This window comes from Oxyura jamaicensis, chromosome 20, assembly GCF_011077185.1.
Source record: "Oxyura jamaicensis isolate SHBP4307 breed ruddy duck chromosome 20, BPBGC_Ojam_1.0, whole genome shotgun sequence".
Taxonomy (NCBI): Eukaryota; Metazoa; Chordata; class Aves; order Anseriformes; family Anatidae; genus Oxyura; species Oxyura jamaicensis.
The window spans coordinates 3,733,081-3,753,166 of NC_048912.1; the positions used below are offsets into that span (position 1 = coordinate 3,733,081).

A 20,086-nucleotide genomic window follows, 5' to 3' on the forward strand; every position below is an offset into this window, starting at 1 on the left:
CCAACACAGTCCAAGGACAGCATATATAGTGACAACCCTACTGCCAAACATTTTGTAATGTCACATCATAGCCTGAGCTCCCAGATCTACTCTTTTGACCAGATAAAGGCTGTGCAGCCAGCCAGAAATGAGCGGGTTAAAATCCAGAGGTGACTTCAATCCACTGAAGCCTGGCAGTAGCAAGATGCCTGAGGAAGGAGCCACAAAATCCAAAATAACTAACAGTCTCGGTAATGCAGCAAGAGAAATGTACGTTAGTGACATCCTAAATCATATTTGAAAATGAGTTTGGATATTTAAGCTTATTATCTCTGCAGCCAGTAATTGGTGCTCGCGGTATGGCTATGGGACCAGTCTAGCAGCTCACAACAAATCAGGGCTGATATGTTCTGAAAAAGGAACAGGTGACAGTTAAACAAGTCCCGTGTAAATGTTTATGGCCGTGCCTAATCCCAAACAGTGCCATCTACATCCAGTGTCAATGATATATTTTTCTCTTGGGGTGCACACGTTTTATTGCTAAAACAAACAGCAGTCACTTTGGCCTCAGGTGCAGCAGGCAGACCCCTAACAATGCACATGCTGCAAGTGCTGACAGGTTCCCGTGTTCACACACACAGTTATCAGCCAGGTCACAGAAGCAGTGACACCACTTACGCAACGACATCCCGGTTTTTACCTTGGTGTGGAGTTAGATGTAAGATGCAAGCACCCGAAAAATTTTCCAAGATGCCCTCAGTAAAACACATTACCTGTGCCCTAGTGCTGTGCAGGAGAAGAGGTACCAAACAAATCTTGAATGCAATTCCCTGGTTCCTCAGTGGAAACGGGAACGTAAAGAGATAAGAGATTGTCATGTATGACTGATACGTTCTGTTCAAAGTGATTTTTCATGAGAGTAAAATTGTTTGCTAACATGTCACTAAGTAGGCTCTCATTTATGCTATCAATCTGCAAAGTAAACAGAAAATAGCTTCTTAAAAAAAAAACATACAGGCAGATGACACTAATATTAGTGTATGAAAACAGATTTTAAGAGACACAAAAATAAAATTTCGGGTCTTTTCTTTTTAAGCTTTTATCAACCATTTTGCAAAATGTTTTGCAAAGCAGGCTTTCCAGCTTTGCATTCCTCAAGATTTCAGCCAACTTAAAACTACCCTTCCTACCTTCCAGGATTTAAAACACTCCTCGACATCCTCCCTGCAATTTGCAGTATTGCTGGTGGTGGCTGAAAGCTGCTTGGAGCCAAAGTGCTACCTGTGGCCCGTGCTCTGAAAATCCAAATTCCACCATCTAAAAGGGCTGCCACTTAGGGCAATTGCCTCTGATTGAAGGGTAGAACAGCAAAAGTGATTTAAGAGCTTGTGGCATTCTCCAGGCTATTTCTTGTAAAGAAAGGAATTATGCAAATGTATATAATGTCATCATCATTATATACGTATGTAGATAGCACTTTCTGGGAAATGCAGAACTTGTGGAGCTGAAAGTTGCATTGACATTTTTCATGCTAATGTGTTATTTTGATAATTACCAATGCCAGTGCCAGAAAATTACATATATGCCAGCACCTGTTTTCTTCTTGAACATCAAGAAGTAGATCTTAGGGCATTTGTAATTGAGCTGAATTCAGCTTTGGGTACTACTCATGAAAGTGGAGGCCAAGGGGGGCTAAGTAAATCTCCTAAGAGAATTAATACCCTTTTTCCATATTAAACCAAGCTCTTTGTATTGATACTTTAATTAGTGTCCCTGATTGTGGGGCATGAGTGACTAGCCCTGGTTAACATACAGTTACCAGGAACATTTGTTATGACAGTCTTTGATGTTGTCTGATTAAAAAAATACTCCCTGGTGACAACCAAGAAAAGATTGCCTCTCAATTACAGCAAAGCCCAGCATCAATGATATAAACCCCATGGACTCCAACTTGCAGGGTGGAAAAGTGAGCTGTTTTCATTAAGTAACTTATTTTTCACAGCTGTTATGTTATTTTTAAGTAGTTTTAATGCCACTATGCATATTAATTACTTATTGCCTTCCCACAAGCTTACTACATTCATTATAATTATCGCTTGCTACAGCAAAGTCTCACATATGTTTGATGCTATTTCCCTCTCCTGTTCTCCCTCCTCTAAATGTATATTTGTCTTCCAGCTCCTCCCCAGTGCCACACTTCTTCTTAGCATTTGAATTAAATTCCTGGTCACTCCAGCCATTTGGCTGCAGGGTGGAAGGGCTGCTTTCATGTTTTCAGCTTACTCTTTGCCCCTCTCTTCACACAGAGTTGCAAGAGTAGGTGTGCTGAACATATTCTGAGCCAGAGGTTTGAACATACTGAAAAACTCCATCTTCATTTAAGCTACACAAATCTGCTGCCTTTGCCTTTACAGTTCTGTGTGCAGGTCATTAAGCTGTGATTTAACTTGATCAATTGCTACAGAGTATTTGGGGCTCCCAAAAAAAAGCAAAACCCCTTCCTTTTCGTAAACCCTGCTTTGCCCTATCGTCAACTAAAGCACACCAATAACTAAGGGACTATGAAATTCGAAATCCTTCATGGAGTTCAGCACCTATTAAATATTTACTATCTGCTCTTTATTGGAGAGAGTGCACACGAACACAATGTCATTCTCTTACCACTGTATTAAGCACATTTCCTCTGGACCAGAGAGCCACCAAAGATTGCTAGTGCTGTAAAATCCTAACCTTATAAACAGAAATAAGATGGAGGAAGGAAAGGATTAAGAGGGTGAGTGAATTAAGGAAAAGAAGATTTTCAAAATGGTTATCATCCCCTCCCAAGCATCTATCCCTTAGGACTGCCACTCCTCGACTTATTCACGTGAGTGAAGGTTCCTCTCACCTCATACTCCTCTTTAAATCCATAGCCCTGTCCTCGCTTCATCTGGGTGATGTGCTGCAGCAGGTCGGCCACTCGGATGGCTGGCTGGAACTGCCCCCGGGGGTAGGACATTTCCACCGGCTCACAGCTCCGGTACGGGTGGGTCTGGATAGTCAGGGTTGGCTGGGTCATCTCTCCATGGCTACTGTCTGTTTTAAAGACAGGGAGGCAAAACAAGCTTTCACCTATCTGTGAGTTCCACTCTCATTCCTTCTCCACTTCTTTGTTTCTCCACCACCCCATAGGTTGGTGCAGGCGAAAGGAAGTAAAGAAGTAAGTAAGAAACACACACTTGCCTACAGCTGCCCAGAAATACTAACTCACATTCAAGTATTTTTTGAGTCAAGGAGACAAACCCAGAGATGGGAAGGGAATAAACAGCCTGTCAGGCACAACAAGCATATAGCACGTATAGTAACATAGCGAATTTGTGAGTTCTGTGTAACGACTCCCCTCGAGTTACATACCTTTCTTCACAGACCTGCAAAGAACAGGACCAAAAGATACATACAGATGAGCAAGATATTCAAGCGAGATTTGAGGTGTACAACATGAGATAAGTGACAGGGGTCCAAGTTAATAGCAAACAAATTATTAGCATTTCAAATAAACCACAAAGGATGTTAGAAGCAAATTAAACTGCTCTGCAAATTCAAGTCTAAAATTTATGTCAATTGCAAAGATGTGATGTTATGAGAAAGAATAAAAGAACACAAAAATAGTTTCCTTGCATGCACAATCTTAAAATTCAGATGTATAAACTTAACATAAAGCATTCCTTTTTGATACAAATATTTTAAAAATCTCTATCACTACGTAGATGGAATTGTAACCTCTTATACTCCCTGCAAAACTGCAAATACATAGCAAAATATTCCTGTTGAACTAACAGCAAATAACATGAATAGCCAAATCATTAACTACAAAAATATTTAACAAGCGAAGCTGAGAGTAGCTGAAACATTTAGTTTTTTATCTACTAGAATTGACCGGATTTATAGTTGGCCAAATAAACTGGTGTTTTTTTCCCTGTGATTACAGGTATCTAAAGATCTCAGAACCATAGATGGTTGAGGCTGGAAGGGACCTCTGGGGTCCATCTGGTCCCCCCTCTCCCGCCCAAGCAGGGACACCTATAGAAGGGTGTCCAGGAACCAGCCCAAGCAGCTTTTGAAGATCTCTAAAGAGGAGACCCCACAACTTCTCAGGGCAACCTCTACCGGTGCTCTGTTACCCATGCAGCACCGAAGTGCTTCCTGATGTGCTTGGGTTCTTTGGCCTTAACATCCTGCATCAATTCTTTCTGGTCTTGGCCAAAGCCAGCCCATTAGGAAACAGAAAATATATCTTCCTCCAGCCGCTCAAAAAAAAAAAAAAGAAGAAGAAAAAAGTTGAAGATCGCATACACAAGGCTCATTTCGTACAGAAAGCTTACTGAAAAGGAGGCTAAACACTATCCCTTGTCAGCAATACTACAGTCATGCTTTAGAAGGGATAAAGAATGAATAAATCAAGTTGCAATTTCAGGGCGATTTTTAGAGACAGAAATATGGCCAGTGTGCTATTGTAAACATTACTATCCTTGAGAAATCACCGTGAAGATTTGATCACAAGCAGTCAGGATCTCTGCTCTGTCCCTCATTGCAAAATTGGGCAGGAGCAGACAGATTAGGGCATTAGAGCACCTTTTCAGCAGATGGCAAAACAATGACATGACAAAACATGACAAATAATGCTTTAGCTGGTTCACTGTTATATTGGAGGGAAGATATCAAGACAGGCATATGCTCTGTTTTGAAGCTATAGGACTACGAGAAGGTGAAAGGAATGACAGCAGTGGATGCACGGCCACAGGGCAAGCTGTGAGATAAATGAGACTGGTGGTCGAATGATCAGAGATGCTGAACGTATCCTGCTTCTTCTGAAACAAATTACCATCAAATTGACCACCTGCTTTGAAGATCAGGCTACTGGATTTAAGGATTTCTGAAACCCAGTTTCTCATAAACAGTCACATTCCTTGGACACTCCAAGATTTATAGAGCTATGGTTCTAGCGAAGCAACCCTCACATACAAAATGTGAATAAATTTGGGATTTAAGGAAGAGTAACATCCAAAGCATTTGTATAATCATCCCTAATGCTCCAACTAATGACAGTGTGAGAACTCTGAACAGAGGGAATTTCAAGGCTTATTAATTCCCCTAGTTGGATTCGCTTTCCCCGTGCATCTTTCCTCCCCTATTCCCTATTAACCTCCTGTAATGGAGAGGAAAAGATTTTTACTGCGGACCATTTCCGACAGACGTACTATGCTTAATTTTCCATCATTAGGTTTAATACAAACCCAATTTCACAACTGGCTTCTCTGAAGAACCTACATGTAATGCCACATTTTTATCAGCCCCAATTAAAAAACATTACAATCTCCCTATTCGAGAGGGAGTCTTAAAACTAATGTGTGGTTCTAGTGCTAATACAGTCAGGGCACACGCAGAGCACAGGCTACTTGTAAAACGTAGCTCAGATCAGCCAGCTCCTTTGTGGGATATTATTCATTTGTCTTCTTCAGATCCTTTAATTCTGGTATATTTGTCTCTCTTCTCTCAACAGTATCCTAGGAAGAGGTGAAAGCCAGAAAAGCAGCCCCCTCTCCAGAATAACTTCCTTCAAACTAGACACCCATGTTCTGAATCTGGAAGTAGAAGATGCTCAGCAGCATAGAAGGGCCTGACTCTGGCCTCTAAGTTTACACTGACAACTGTGCTTCTGGTCTCTTGGGTCAGACAGAAATATTACAAAATCCACTGATTGTTGTAACAGCTCTCACAGTGTGGTCTGCAGCATCACCTTGCACCCAGCCAAGTGTTTCTCCTAAGAAAAACCCAAGTCACACAATCTGGGTCATCCTGCTCTCAAGCCTAGAGCACACGGAGCTGACACTGGGAACACCACCTCTGCTGGATTTCTGGAACACAAGCATCTTGAACGCCCTCTGTGCATTGTATGATCCAAAAGAAAATCACAGAAAATTTGCACAGAAATATGCACCAGCTCAGGAATATGGACCAGCTCTGTTGGTTCTTTCCACAAGCATCTTATCTGGACAAGGAAAAGATTGGAGAGGCTTTTATGGAGATAAATTACACTGTATGAGGTGCGTCTAGTGTTCATATGTTCTGCTAATAAAGCCTGATGCAAGAAACATATTGTTCCTTCCCGGGCTAATCACACCACGAGTCTGAACCTAAGCATGGTTAATGAGGCGCTCAAGCCAGGCACTACACCTTCTCTCAAGATGTGCTGTTTACAGCAATTTGTGAACAACTCAAAACGCAGGGCAGGAGGGGAGGTAGCAGCAAACCCAGCTCTCACCAGGACAATCAACCGAGAGTCTTCAAATGCTTACTACCAGGCTATGCTTTTCCTGCAGGTTGCAGCAATAAAAGGCATCTCGTGTCTTCTGGCACTGCTGCTACTGGAAAAGCCAACGAAAATGCCAGCCCCTCAACCCCTCAGATTCTGCTTTAATTGTTGCACTGATGGGAAGTCACAGCACTCTTCCATAGTCCCTCCTGTCTGTCCCCTTCTCACATCCACCCTATTCTTTTGCAAACAGGGATGAGGTTGTAGGACCAACTGTCCGTGGCTTCCGCTGAAGTTCTTCTGGTGCCTCTAGAGCGCTTGTGCCTTTAGTGAGTTTTCAATGAGAAAAACAAATCAAGGAAACAGACTTTTTTTGGAAAGATGTTTGAAATAATTAACTGAAATTGAAATACTCATGAACTAGTAAACAGAGAGTCACGCATCACGCTTTCTTTTTGGATTATATTTCACATGCCCATCTTATTTCTAGCAATACGTCCTCATTCTGTTGATAGGAACACAAACCATCACACCTGACTGAATACCGAAGATGCGCTACAGCATCGAGAAATAATCCAAACCCAAAGATTGCAAGAGACAGTGATTCCATCCTGACCCTAAACGTTGTGGCAATGGTTAATTACCCCTGTTGTCTAAACATTTCTTAATTGCAATTTGATTTTGTTTAGCTTCAGTTTCCAGACACTGAATCTTATTATACCTCCTGTTAGATTGAAGAGCCCTCTGAGTATTTGAAAACTTGACCTATGCAGGCACTGATCAAATCACTTCTCCAGTTTCTCTTTGATAAAGTAATTTGATTGAGAGCTTCTGAAGTCTCATTAGGGCAGAGCGTTCAGGGCTCCAGTTCCTTCCCAGACCCATCTCTGATTTTGCAAAGTTCTTTTTGTGCAGACGTAAACAAAACAGTTATTCTGCACGTTGCTGGAAACACACTGTTTGTAATAGGCTTTTCTCTAACATTAGCAGCTGCAACAGGAAAATATTTTGTCAGCTTATTTGTTAACTCTTCTTAGTGCAACATGCTTTGTCCCCACACTAAAATGCCTGTTGCCAATGCAGATATTTTGTTTTCTTGAAGCTGACACTTTCATTACCAGACTAATAGTTCACAGAACACCCTGAAATTTTGTAGAAGACGTTAAATCAACAATTCACTGGCTCCCACATAACTTCCTTGATGGTGAAACTCTTCAGGCATCTCAACTTATCGGTTAGAGGTATAACTGCAGATAATCAAATTTAACAACACTGACTACACTTTTAATATTCACAAGCTCTCCTTGCTTATAAGGAATGGTACTTCTGTGACTCTCTCCTTTGCTGGAGAAATAATCATAAACTTGCTGAAGTTTTCTCTGCCAAAAGAAACAAAAAGGAGTGCTGTGTGCTGAGAAAAGCCCCAGCAGAGCCTGGCAAGGTGGCATCTTCCCCCATTTGGTGAGTAGCCCTGAGGGTGAGATATTATTGCCTGCCTGCTGCTACACCACCTTCTATTATACTTTCGTTGCTGCTCAGACAATAAATATCTCCCTCCATGGCAAAAAATGGTACATTTTTCTGTAGATGTCAACAATAAAGTGAAGAGCAGCTGAGAAATTCAGAGTCACAGCCTGCAAGTGGCTGCATCGAGCCAGACCCCTGTGCAACGTCCCAGTGAGGCTGGTGGGAGAGTCACCTCTGGGGCTGAAGCTCTCGATCCTTTTACAGGCATTCTCTTGTTTCGTAAACCTAGTTTTGGTACCCTGAGAGAGAGATACCTAGACACTTATTATGGTGTTGCCTCAGATTGGAAAACTAACCTAATGCCTCAAACAACGGAAAGCAATGCTGTGCTGATGTGCAATCTTCACTATGAAGGGAAGTTTCTTTCAAAACTTTTACTTTAATATCCCCAAATTCCACTGGTTACTGAAATGACAGGCGTATTGCCTCTGTTTATATTCTCTTAGCCTTGGTAAGTGTGTAACACAGTAAGACATCCTCTGCACAAAATAAATTAAATTTTGAGCGGTGTTTGTGGTGGATTTAATTACACACATCCCATCTCTCTCCACTAGAGCAATGGCTGTCGATTACTTGACATCTTCCAAGCACGACTACAGGACAACTAATATCTCTTCTCCTACCACCAGGGATATGGTGGTATCTGGTAAACTAATGTGCTTTTTGAGTGCATCAAGGCTTTATTATATTATAAATATCCAGCTATAATATACCATATGTAAACCGATGTCAAAGCATCATCTGTCTTATGATATCAACTGAGCTAGAAAAGGCAAGTTCCTTAACCAAAAGCCTTCTTGACAGAACAAACCATTCATTTCACAGGCTATGAAGAAGCCACATGGCTGGAGAAAATAATTTTCTCTGGATTTTAAAGAATCACTTGGTAAATACTAGCAAAAGTGTATTCTAATCTTGTAAGAATTATTATTATTTTTTTCTTTAGTATAGAAAAAAGCTCTGTTTTTAGATGTGAGGAAGGTGCTTTGGTGATATAGGCTAAAGCTTGGGGCCACTGGGTACCTGTACAACTGAGCAGCTGTTCAGATTTGTGGGACCTCACCAAGCCAAACCTGACTCGCAGGTGAAAAGATGCTGTCAGACCTGCCTATCTTACAGAGCAATACATTATCTGAAAGCTACAGGCAACTTCGAAACAGCACAGAAAACCAGAAACCACTAAAGAATTTTCCAAGCTACAGCATCATACGCAGACGGAAAGAAACCTAAGGGAAATTCAGCTCAAACAACAGCCCTCAGTGACATGCTCCTCCGCTGCACATCAACATCAGCACAGTGAATGGACGTGAAAGCCTCTCCCACAGCCCCTTACAGATGGACACAGACCAGAAGGCTCCAGATACAATTGAACAGATCAAGCCATTCATTTTCAAGTTTTCAATATGTAAAAATAACTCAGCTTGCAATTTATGTCAGTAATGTGAGACTTGCTAATGAAGCAATATCAGCTTCTTAATACCTTTTCAGTTCTTCCAACATTATGTTGTAGATAAATCCAGAGCAGAATGGGTGGGCATGGTCAAAAGCCCACCCATGTTACAGAACAGTGAAATTCAGAGCAAATTTTTGTCTTTCTAAATGCAAGCCAGTTTTTGTGCAAGATGTGATGACAGTGACCTTTCTCTGCTTCCACCCATCTGCAAGGAACTACGAGGCATCACAGTCCACCCTCTATGGAGGGCAAGGACTCTTATTATCAGGATATTCTTGATCAAGTGAAATGAGAGTGACACAAGGGTGTAGTGGGTCTATGTGGCAAGGTTTTGGTAGCTGGGGGCTGCAGTGGTGGCCTCTGTGGGAAGAATCGAGCAGCTGCCCCATGTTAGATAAGGGCCAGTTTCAGCCGGCTCCAAAGAAACCCACAGCTGCCCAGAGCCAAGCTGATAAGCAATGTTGTTTATGCCTCTGTGAGAGCAGATTTAAGAAAGGGGGAAAAAACCTGCTGCTCAATAGCAGCTGGGAGAGTGAGGGGTGAGAAACAGGCTTACAGACACCAAGGTCACTGAAGAAGTAGGGCAGGAGGTGCTCCAGGTGCCAGAGCTGAAGTTCCCCTGCAGCCCATGGTAGTGCAGGCTGTCCCCCTGCACCCATGGGTCCCACATGGAGCAGATCTCCCCGCTGCAGCTCGTGGAGGAGCCCCGGGTGGAGCAGGTGGATGTGGCCTGGAGGAGGCTGCGGCCCATGGAGAGCCCCCACAGGAGCAGGCCCCGGGCCAGAGCTGCGGCCCGTGGAGAGGAGCCCACACAGGAGTGGGGGGTCTGGAGGGAGATGCCACCCGTGGGGGACCCATGCTGGAGCAGTTTGCTCCTGGGGAATGGACCCCGTGGGACGGAGCTGTGTGGGAGCAGTTCCTGAAAAGCTGCTGCCTCTGGGCAGCCCACATGGGCTCACTTCGGGAAGGACGGCATCCCGTGGGAGGGACCCCACGGGGAGCAGAGGCAGAGAGGGACCGAGAAGGAGCGGCAGAGGTGAGTGCTATAAACTCACTTCAGCCTCCATTCCCCATTCCCTTGCACCACTCCGGGGGGAAGAGGTGGGAGAGGCTGGATGGGGGGAAGGTGGTTTTAGTTTGTTTTCTTTGTTTCTCATTTCTCTAGCTTGTTAGTAATAGATAATACATTTCTTTAATCTCCCTATGTTGAGTCTGTTTTGCCCATGATGATAATTGTTGAGTGATCTCCCCATCCTTATCTCAACCCTTGGGCCCTTTCATCACATTTTCTCCCCCTTTCCCTTTGAGGAAGGGGAGTGAGAGACTGGTTGTGGTGGAGCTCAGCCGCTCACCTCAGTAAAACCACCGTAAAGGGAAAGGCACGCTGGCTCCCCTGAAGAGCCTACCCTGATGACATATGCTGAATATCTTTGAGAGCCACTGGCCATGCACATTTTCTCTCAAAACAACCTCTACTGTGGTATTGTCTCCCCTTCAGACTTTACATTAGTGGTACAACATGGGCCTTACTGAAATATTAAAACCAGGGAAATTAACTCCTTTATTTTTTAGTATTAAATATTCACTTCCCTAGCAAAGATGCTTGTGAAAACCATTAAATCCAGAGATGTCTACAACTGTAAGGTAAAATTACAGAGCTAAAACCATGCGTTACATAAAAAAGTATTAATCAAGCACAAGATAGGGTAAAGGCAAAATAAATAAATAAATCCCCTGTATCTTATTATCAACAAATCATGTCACAGCCAAGCCTAGGGAGTCATCTACTATTACAGATACAGAACATTTATTAGCAGAAGGCATAACAGATGGGAACAAATAGCACTGAACTGCAGGTAATGCCCAAAGACAGATATCAGTGGTGGGATGACTGATGCCCTTTTTAAGATCTTTTTCTTTCCCAGGAATGAATATTAATAAACATCAAAAAAATACACTTTTTTTTTTTTCTCATACAGCATCACCCAACGTGCGGTGAATCTGTCTGAGAAGCCAGAATGCCATCGTTTTCACTTGCCTTCAAATCATAAGATAGAAATTTCTTCAATGCTATGGGCTGTTTCACAGCACCTTTGGCTGTTACAGTCAGATGCAACTGACTGAGGGGGCGACCAGTCTGTGTAAATCATGTCTTGGAAATGCACTGTGCTTAACTTCCCGTGTGTAAAAACAGGGATATTAATCCTAGCTCAGCTCAGAGGTAGTGGTTAGAAGATGAAAAGTTTGAAAGAGTTTTGAATACGTAGGCATTAGACTACTTTAATTCTTATTCCCCAGCTCCCCACCTCCCCTAAAATTTTGGGGTTTGAAAGCTTTGGGAGGTTTTTGTTTTTCCCTGTAAGAGGCATAGTTGAATCTGTCCCACTCCTTGAGCCATTTGGTTCACTATCAGGGCACAGGGGTGAAAACGTCTCCCTCACATGAAGGTCCCCATTTTCACAGATGCTGAGTGCTGGGAGGAGAGCAGTTGGACATCTTCCAGCAAACTGTAGGTCTGGGCCCTGCTTCTGAAGTACAGCCAAAAGATTAATCTGCCTTTAGACTTCTCTGTTGACAGCACCGAGTCTCTGGGGAACAAGAACAAACCTTCTAGAAAAGAAGACTCCTTCTCTGAGGGCTCACTCATTGCCATCGGGCACGTTGATATACAACAGGATAAATGCACGTATCGTGGCAGACCCTCTGAGCCTCTCTGCCCTGGCTGTTAGTCTGTAAACCAAGGCACTTAAGTGCTTGGTTGTAATGTCTTCCTGGTCTAACTATGGGCCTTCAGTGTGCTCAGAGTTATGTTTAAAGCAGACACGGTAGATTACTGTGTCTGGAAGTGAACATTTACTGTAGATAATCCAAAATGACAGGTCTGATAAATACCACTGGTTAGATTCTGATCAACTACACATCATCTTTCTGATTCATAGCAGAGGAATTGCCTTCTTCAAATTCCACACACAGGCAGCATCCTCCAGGGAGGGCCTGAAGTTGTAGGTTGTTATTACTCACTTTCAAGGGTACACCTCCAATAAGTTTCTGAATAACTTATTTTATCAGCTTACAGTTTCTGCCCATTTTGCTCTCTCTGTTAACTTAATGTAAATACATTTTATTTCTAAAAATCCCAAAGCTAAGAGCTCCACACTCTATGCTTTATTTATCTCCTGGACAAGAAGAGATAATTTTCAGAGATGCTGAACACTACCATCTTCCTGTAAAGTTACCAGCAGCCACAGCACAGCCTCCACCTTTCAGAACCTGCCTTTTTATTATCCTCTCAAATCTATACCGGACTGCTTGAACATTTAAAATTTAATTCTAAGCGTAAGCAGAATAAGGTGGGGCCACTTGCCCAAACTCAGCCTCTGATTTCTCCAAAGAAATTCTTATACTTTGAACTGTTTTTTCATTTAAAAAATAAAATAAAAATCAATTAATAACAACAATAAAGCACAAGTGAAACAAAAGGCTTCCCAATTAACAGAACACATGACTGCAGGATTAATTATGATTTTGGAGCCCAGCCACTTTGTAGCATTCTCTAAGTTATTATCAAGATGCAATGAGTGTGTTTTCTCTCCAGTGAAGTGCAGTACACCATACCTGGCTTCTTACCTAACAGCGTGGTCGATGGAACAGTGTCTGATGATACTTTGAGATGGAATTCCGTTCACCCACACGACACGGATCATTGAAAATCAACAGAAGATCAATAGGAAAAAAAAATTACAAAAAAAAAAAAAATGAAAACAAGGTTAGCCGTATCTAACACTCAGAAGATTCAGTCTATAGGTCATATTGGGAAATGTACAAAAGCAAAGAAAATTTAGAAATGAAAAAAAAGTCTGGCACTAGTACCTGAGTAGTAGGAATTCAACAAAGATTTGCTCTGAAGGGTTTTGCTTTGGACAGAAAATGAACAAGGAGAGGGTGATGCTAGGTAGGAAAGACATAAGGAAAAGACTTTAGACATATATTAAGAGAGAGAAAGAACAGGGAGAATGTTCCTCAAAGAACACAGTAATATGGGATATATAACACTTATCAAAATGAATTATATTTTTCATCTCAACATGCATATTACATTTATTACAATGTCATAATGATGGATTTTCTTTAATATAAGCACTCCAGACCCCAAATATAATATTATAGTTATTGTAAATCAGTGTGTTCCTACACAGGATACATGTATAGGACTATATCCTACATACCATTTTTTTAAAAACCAAAAGGTACATTCTAGGAGGAAGATCCTTAAAAAGAACACCCAAAATACAAACTACAGAGAATCAAATGCATTAATAACAGTAAAATAAGCCTGCTCTAATACAATGCACACTAGTACCACAAAAATACACAAGTGGGGTAGCAAATTCTTTGTTAAAACCATACAAGATAACAAGGGAATTGTTCTTCAACCCAGAACACTTCATAGCAAATCCTATAATATTTTCCCCTGAGAAACAGGTTCTTTTAGCAGGACAAACTTTCTCCCATTAAAGCATTAGCTTTCTCTGGACAAAAATCCACAAATTATTCCCATATCAATCAAATATTTATGGAACAGAGGCAGGGCTCCACATCTTCACAGTACATTCCTTTCTTGCTACTAAATTTACGAGGTTGCTTTATGTCTACGGTAGCGTACACGTACATTCTTGTGATAATCAATCATTTCTGAATGCACATTCTTCTATTATCATTCTGCATTCACTCCTAAACTTACATTTATCTCCTCCTCAAAATGTTGGGAAACAAGCTAGTACAAATCTCAGTACATCAGAAAGACGACAATATATAACAGGAAAAACTATTCCATAATCCAATATAAGTAGATAAAACTCAGTATACATCAAAGTAATTTCAGAAGCAGTTTTTTTTTTTTTTACCCCTAGAAAATAATAATAATAATAAAAAACAAACAAACAAAACCAACCAAACAAACAAAAAAAAACACCTCTTAAAAATTTCAAGTCCTTCTATGAGGTGAATGAAAGGAGTCACTAGTCTAGGAAGTTGTATAGGGTCTGCAGAATTACCTCCTAAGCAGTTTGTAATCATATAGTAAATGAACTTGCTCTGTTTTTGCATCCTTCTGCTATATTTTCAAGCTTAAACCATTTGAAAACACATTAAGATAATCAAATTTCTCATAGCTTAGTCTGCCTTCAGTCCATAATACATCTCTCATCTGGGTCCTCTTTCACTTTCCTCTGTGTTTGTTAGCCTAAATCAGAACCTCTCCTCTACCGTACTTGGACCAAGGCCACTTTTGCAGATGTGCAGGTAAGGCCTATGAAGAGTAATTTGGTTGCCGTGGGTCACAGAGCAAGTCAACAGTCAGGATTTGGAGCAGTATTGGAATTTTCTGGAGTTTGGGAGAATAAAGAACTTATGGGGCCACCCTGCCTCTCCAGGAATTGCTAACTACAGATTACTTGGGAATGTGAAGGTAGACGCCTCACTCCAGTGAACTTGATTTAAATTGTTACCAACTGAGGTTTTTCAAATGAACAATACTTGTGAGACAGAGAGGCGAATTTAGACTTTCAAAGAGCTAATTTTCAAAATCAGTAGTGGCTTGTGTAACGAGATGCACACCCAGGGCCACCACCTCACCAGAGGTTCCCACCAGGACTAGTGCATGAACATCACAGGAAACACTTCCAGACAGGATTTCACATCAGGGTAGATATTAAGACTTAATTTAAAATTCCCTATACATGATCTGGAATGGCATGGGAGCCCATTCAGCTCCCTCTAGTCATGTAGAATGGTGGAAGCTCCTCCCTACTCTGAAAATTATTCTCTAACTTTAAATTATTCTCTACTTAAAATTATTCTCTACTTTTTTTTTTTTTTTTTTTTTAAGAGTTTGTAAAGAAACCAACCCTGCAAACATTCCAAACTCGCACAAAAGGCAACAAAAGGAATTTTGGTATTTTGCCTTTTTTTTTTTTTTTTTTAATTTTAAATGATGAAATTTGGCTCTATTGCTCTTTATTTTAGTTTTTTTTTGGCTAAAGAAAATGTCTCATGGTCATGATCCTACAGGTCCTTGGACTGCATTTATCAGGCATCCTACCTGAGAATAAAAAAATTATCTATGGGGTAACAACAACAACAACTAGATCTTGATGCATCTGTTTTGACTTGCAGCAAATCTTTAAGGCCTTTGCATTTGATTCATTGCAAAAGGATGTGGGATACAGAGAGGTGTGAATTTAGATGGTTCTTGGTTAAATATGATAATTAAAAACCTGAGCGCCACTCACCTATGTCTTCCTCTTGTTTTTGCTAGTAAGAGCACAGTAACTTGGTAAGTATATGATAGTGCTCACTAACATAGATCTCAGTTCCCTACAGCTTCCTAAATGCTGTCTTCACACTGTGCCTCTGATGGTAACATTAAAGCTACCTATCTAATAATCTGTATCAAAGTCACTCCTTTAGATTATTTGGAAAGCAGTCTTCTTGCAAACTGAGATGTCACAAAAGTTAAACATACCCTTATAACCAGTCTCTAGAAAAACTGGATACATTTTAAGAGATCAAATCCTCAGAATCAAATAGTTCCTGACAGCAAGCTCCCAAGGATGTCGAGCTGGCAATACTGGTGATGTAGCTTTCTCCCTGGAGAGGATCTGCCTGATCTCTGTTATCTGCAGCCCCATCCATGGCATTTTATCATTGCAAAGCTGGAAGAGCAGCTCCTCTGTGCAGGACATATTAGCACATCGTTGCTGAGATGATATACTACTGCTTCTCCCATCACACAGATGGGCTGCCAAATTGCACAAAATTTATGTGCAATAACAACCCCTTGCACACCCTTCTGGTCAGCACACAGATGCTGGTGGATAATTTTAGGTCCACCTTGTCTCCTATTTGTCACCTCGTTTCACAATAACCCTGCACTGGGTCGGGTGCCTGCATGTGACTGTGCTGTGCCACTCCAAGGAAAATGACACTGCTTTCCAAACCCCCCTGCAAACTGAGCAGCAGTCTCAAATATTGCAAATACCATCGCTTATTTGTAATGGATTTAGGATATATATCTATATTAAAAAAAAAAAAAAAAAAAGGCAGCAAAAAGCAGCCCAGTATTTGAGAAAAATGAACAATTCACCTTCACATGACCCTTCGGTAAAACTAGATGAGCTGGAATAATGCTGGACTAATTTATCTTTCAGCAAATACCTATTCTGGTTCTGTATCATGGCAGATACACAGGCTGAGTCCATAAAATCTCTCCAGTCAAAACTCTTATAAGTACCAATAAGAATTCTGCCTGAATAAGGGCTATCAGTGTGGGACAGAAAGAGGGATAAAGAGCTTCTTCCCTTTGGGCCAGAAAAGACGAGGGCCTATTTCTGTTACACTTTTCAGCAAGACCTGATGTCTCACTGCTCCAGCACAGATCACAGAATGGTTTGGGTAGGAAGGGACCTTAAAGCTCACCCAGTGCCACCCTCTGCCATGGGCAGGGCCCCCAGCCCCATCCAGCCTGGCCTTGGGCACCCCCAGGGATGGGGCACCCACAGCTCTCAGGGCAGCCTGGGCCAGGGCCTCACCGCTGCCCTCAGAGTAAAGAATTTCTTCCCTATATCTCATCTAAATCTGTCCTCTTCCAGTTTAAAACCATTACCCCTTGTCCTACCACTACATGTCCTTGTAAAACGTCCTTCTGATGCTTTCCTGTAGGCGCCCTTTAGGCACTCCCTGGCAGGCCGCTATCAGGTCTCCCCAGAGCCTTCTCCTCCGCAGGCTGAGCGACCCCACTCCCTCAGGCTGCCTGCACAGAAGGGGTGCTCCAGCCCTCTCATCAACCCACACCGCCAGGTCCTTCTCAGGGCTGCTCTCAGCGCATTCTCCACCCAGCCTCTGTTCGTGCTTGGGACTGCCCAGGACATAATTACATTTAACAACAGCAGGCATCTCTGCCAAGTGACAAAATTCAGACCTGCAAATTGCCAACAGGACTGCGTGCTCCTGCTGCAGTGCAGGCCTCTACAGACCCCATTTCAGCCTGACTTTATGGATGGCACTATTTGCAAGAGCTGACAATGAATATTTAGAAAGACATTCCCTCTAAAGCACTGAGATGGAGTAGGTGAAGAAATATGCATTTTTACTAACAACAGAGGATTTTTTTTTTTTAATGTTACTGCTACAGTAAACTTGGACTCTCATAACCGAGGTCAAGATGGAGAGGACGACCCCCTGTCACGAACTATTCACAAACACTATTTCCTGTAGTGAGTAAAAAGAAAAATTTAAGAAGGAATTTGAGAGAGAGCTGATTTCAAAAGCTAAGATGAATAACCCCTTGTAAAACTCTATTAGTTAGCAGAAAGGTCACAAAGTAATCCTATTACGTTATTCAAAAGTTAGAGTAGGCCTGTATAGAAACCCTCAAGTATTAAACTGCATTAAGGTATTTTTTTTTGAAAAGAAAGGCTTTTACTCTTTTTTTTCTCTCTATCTATATCATCAGTACCAAACCCATAAAACTCCTATATCAGCATGTGCACGCTACTGCACTGAAGAGAACTTACCTCCAACACCTCGGCATCCTGGACTTGGCGGAAAAAAATGTGGAGAAATCATGAAAGCTTATTGGTAATTATTTCTCATGGATATAAAGAAGAAAAAAAGAAAAGAATCAGCCCATGACTGTGTTACAGGCTTGTGTTACAGAGGGAGGTGGTGATAAAATCTGCAATGATGTCAGACAAGCAAAGGACTTACTGAATTAAAAAAAAAGAAACAAAAACTGAAGGTACGCTTTTTTTTTTTTTTCAAAATTAGATACAAGATTTTTTCTAGAGTTGCCATTTCAACTAAGTGACTCAGCTGTTTTAATTAGTCTCTCAAAATACCAAGAAAAAAAAATGAGGTAACAGTATAGGCTCAACTCTTCTCTTATTTTCTGGTGGAAAAAAAATAAAATTAAATTAAAAAAGCCAAAATCTGAAGAAACTGAAAAACTTTGTTTTCCCCATACATTTCAAACAAGCTACCTCTGCTATTTCTAGGCTGCCTGTTACAGTGCTGGCCTCTGCTATCCTGTCCTTCAAAGATATGAGCCACTGACAACTCGTGCTGTCTTCTTTAGGAGATACAGCTACTCAGCACCTGAGAAAATTAGATCTTGACTCAAGTCAATTTAATATCAGAGAGAAGTGTTCACTGCTAGCCTTGACAGTCCCAAACACCTATTTATCCATCTCACAGGTACGTTACACAGAGTGACAGTAGCAATGCATGCAGATGGAATTTGACATGACCTACAGAGGAAAAAGAAAAATTCACTCAGCCTGTCCCAATCAATCTGAGATTGCAAAGCAAGGTTTCAATGATTTAAAAATAATAATAATAATAATAATAATAAAAACACTTTTATCATAGGCAAATCCTTGTTAGTAATTAGGGGAAAAACACTTCATTACAAATGCTTAAAAATGACAGAAGAATTCTAGCACATATTTTGTTTTTAAAGCTGGTCCCTCTTCAAACTATAGGCTAAGTGTCAAAAGAAGGAGTGACATTCCCATAGTGTCTAAGTTAAAATTTATTTAATACCAAAAAGTTTACAAATCCACCATGCAATCCACCATGCACTCAATCTGGATCTAGCAAGGCTAAATTATAACTTTGTGCTGCTTTTCCCACAAAAGTCTTCCAGCTACAGAGGTCTGCATGTTTTACAAATATTAACTACAATTATTTTTATGGAAGTGATGTGAAAAATAAAATGAGAACACAGGCAAAAGAAGAAATTCTGTCTTTCCATTTCAGTTCTCTAACCATGAGACCATGCTTTCTTTCATAACAACTTCATACAGAAAATATTATTTTCACCCTAGAAATCGTCTAAGTAATGTGATTCGACTCTTCTACTCACAAAGGAAAAACTACATCTATATTTCTAAAGAACAAATGATCACGTCTTTTTGAATGTCTGACATAGTTTTTAAAACAGACTTTATAAATTATTCTTGGTAGATTTAGAGTGAGAAGGAATGCTCTCCACACATCTGAGAGTTAAGGTAGGGGCAGTGCAAGAGAATTTCAGACAACTGATTTCTAGTGAGCTCTCACAATGAACCCTCACACTTTCATTCCTAGCTCCTCAGCATTGTGCCCATGGGAATAGGTCCTTTCAAGAACCTAGAGCTCTCCAAGGGGGACATATCCACTGCAAGCAAGTTAAACTTACTGAATCCATTAACATCTTGGCAGCTGGAAGAGAAAGCTTCTTCATTGTGAACAGCACTGAGTTTGGTAGAGGTCTTGTCTGAAGTAGCCACAGGACCCATCTCCCTCTGTGTGCTGGTCTGAGTCTCCTTCTGCTTCTTGGCTAGCTTCCTTTAGGGTATTTTGAAGAGGGGAGAAATCAAGGTCAGTTTTCCCTCATTAGAAAGAAAACAATGAGAAAATATCTTGAAAAATCACAATTATCCCACTTGGACAGACATGCAGGGCACATGGCAAACCGCACGAGAGGAAACCCCACAGCTTTTTAATATAACTGGTGTGGAGTACAATAAACGGTGATGCCAGCCCGTGAGCCTAGCTGTCCCTCCCGGTAGCTTATCGTGCACAAGCCTGCATCACCCCAGCAGTAGGAGCACTACGTCACCGGTGAAGAGGGTGGCATAAGGAAAGCCCCTGGAGCAGGTGACATCTGCTCCAGGAAGAGCAGAGGACACTGAGCGAAGGCAGTGATCAGGAGGTACACGGGATGTCCGCACCCATCCCACAGGGCCACCTGCACCTGGGACTTTCTCTGACGGCTCTGGTGAAGAGTGCAGCCT

At 41.5% G+C, this 20,086-nt stretch overlaps 1 protein-coding gene across 13 annotated transcripts in view; it reads right to left on the reverse strand.

The window, feature by feature from the left end:
• Positions 1–20,086, reverse strand: part of PTPRT (protein tyrosine phosphatase receptor type T) — a 502,670-nt gene that overhangs the window by 38,560 nt on the left and 444,024 nt on the right. For 5 of the 13 annotated variants that reach the window (XM_035344293.1, XM_035344286.1, XM_035344281.1 and 2 more), the window contains 5 exons: positions 19,489–19,637; positions 17,825–17,842; positions 13,122–13,199; positions 12,867–12,914; positions 2,867–3,054 (listed from right to left, as the gene is read on the reverse strand). In XM_035344293.1, the coding sequence (XP_035200184.1) occupies positions 2,867–3,054; positions 12,867–12,914; positions 13,122–13,199; positions 17,825–17,842; positions 19,489–19,637 (481 nt within the window). The remainder of the gene's footprint in view (positions 1–2,866; positions 3,055–12,866; positions 12,915–13,121; positions 13,200–17,824; positions 17,843–19,488; positions 19,638–20,086) is intronic. The other 8 variants (XM_035344283.1, XM_035344287.1, XM_035344291.1 and 5 more) reach the window with 6 other exon arrangements.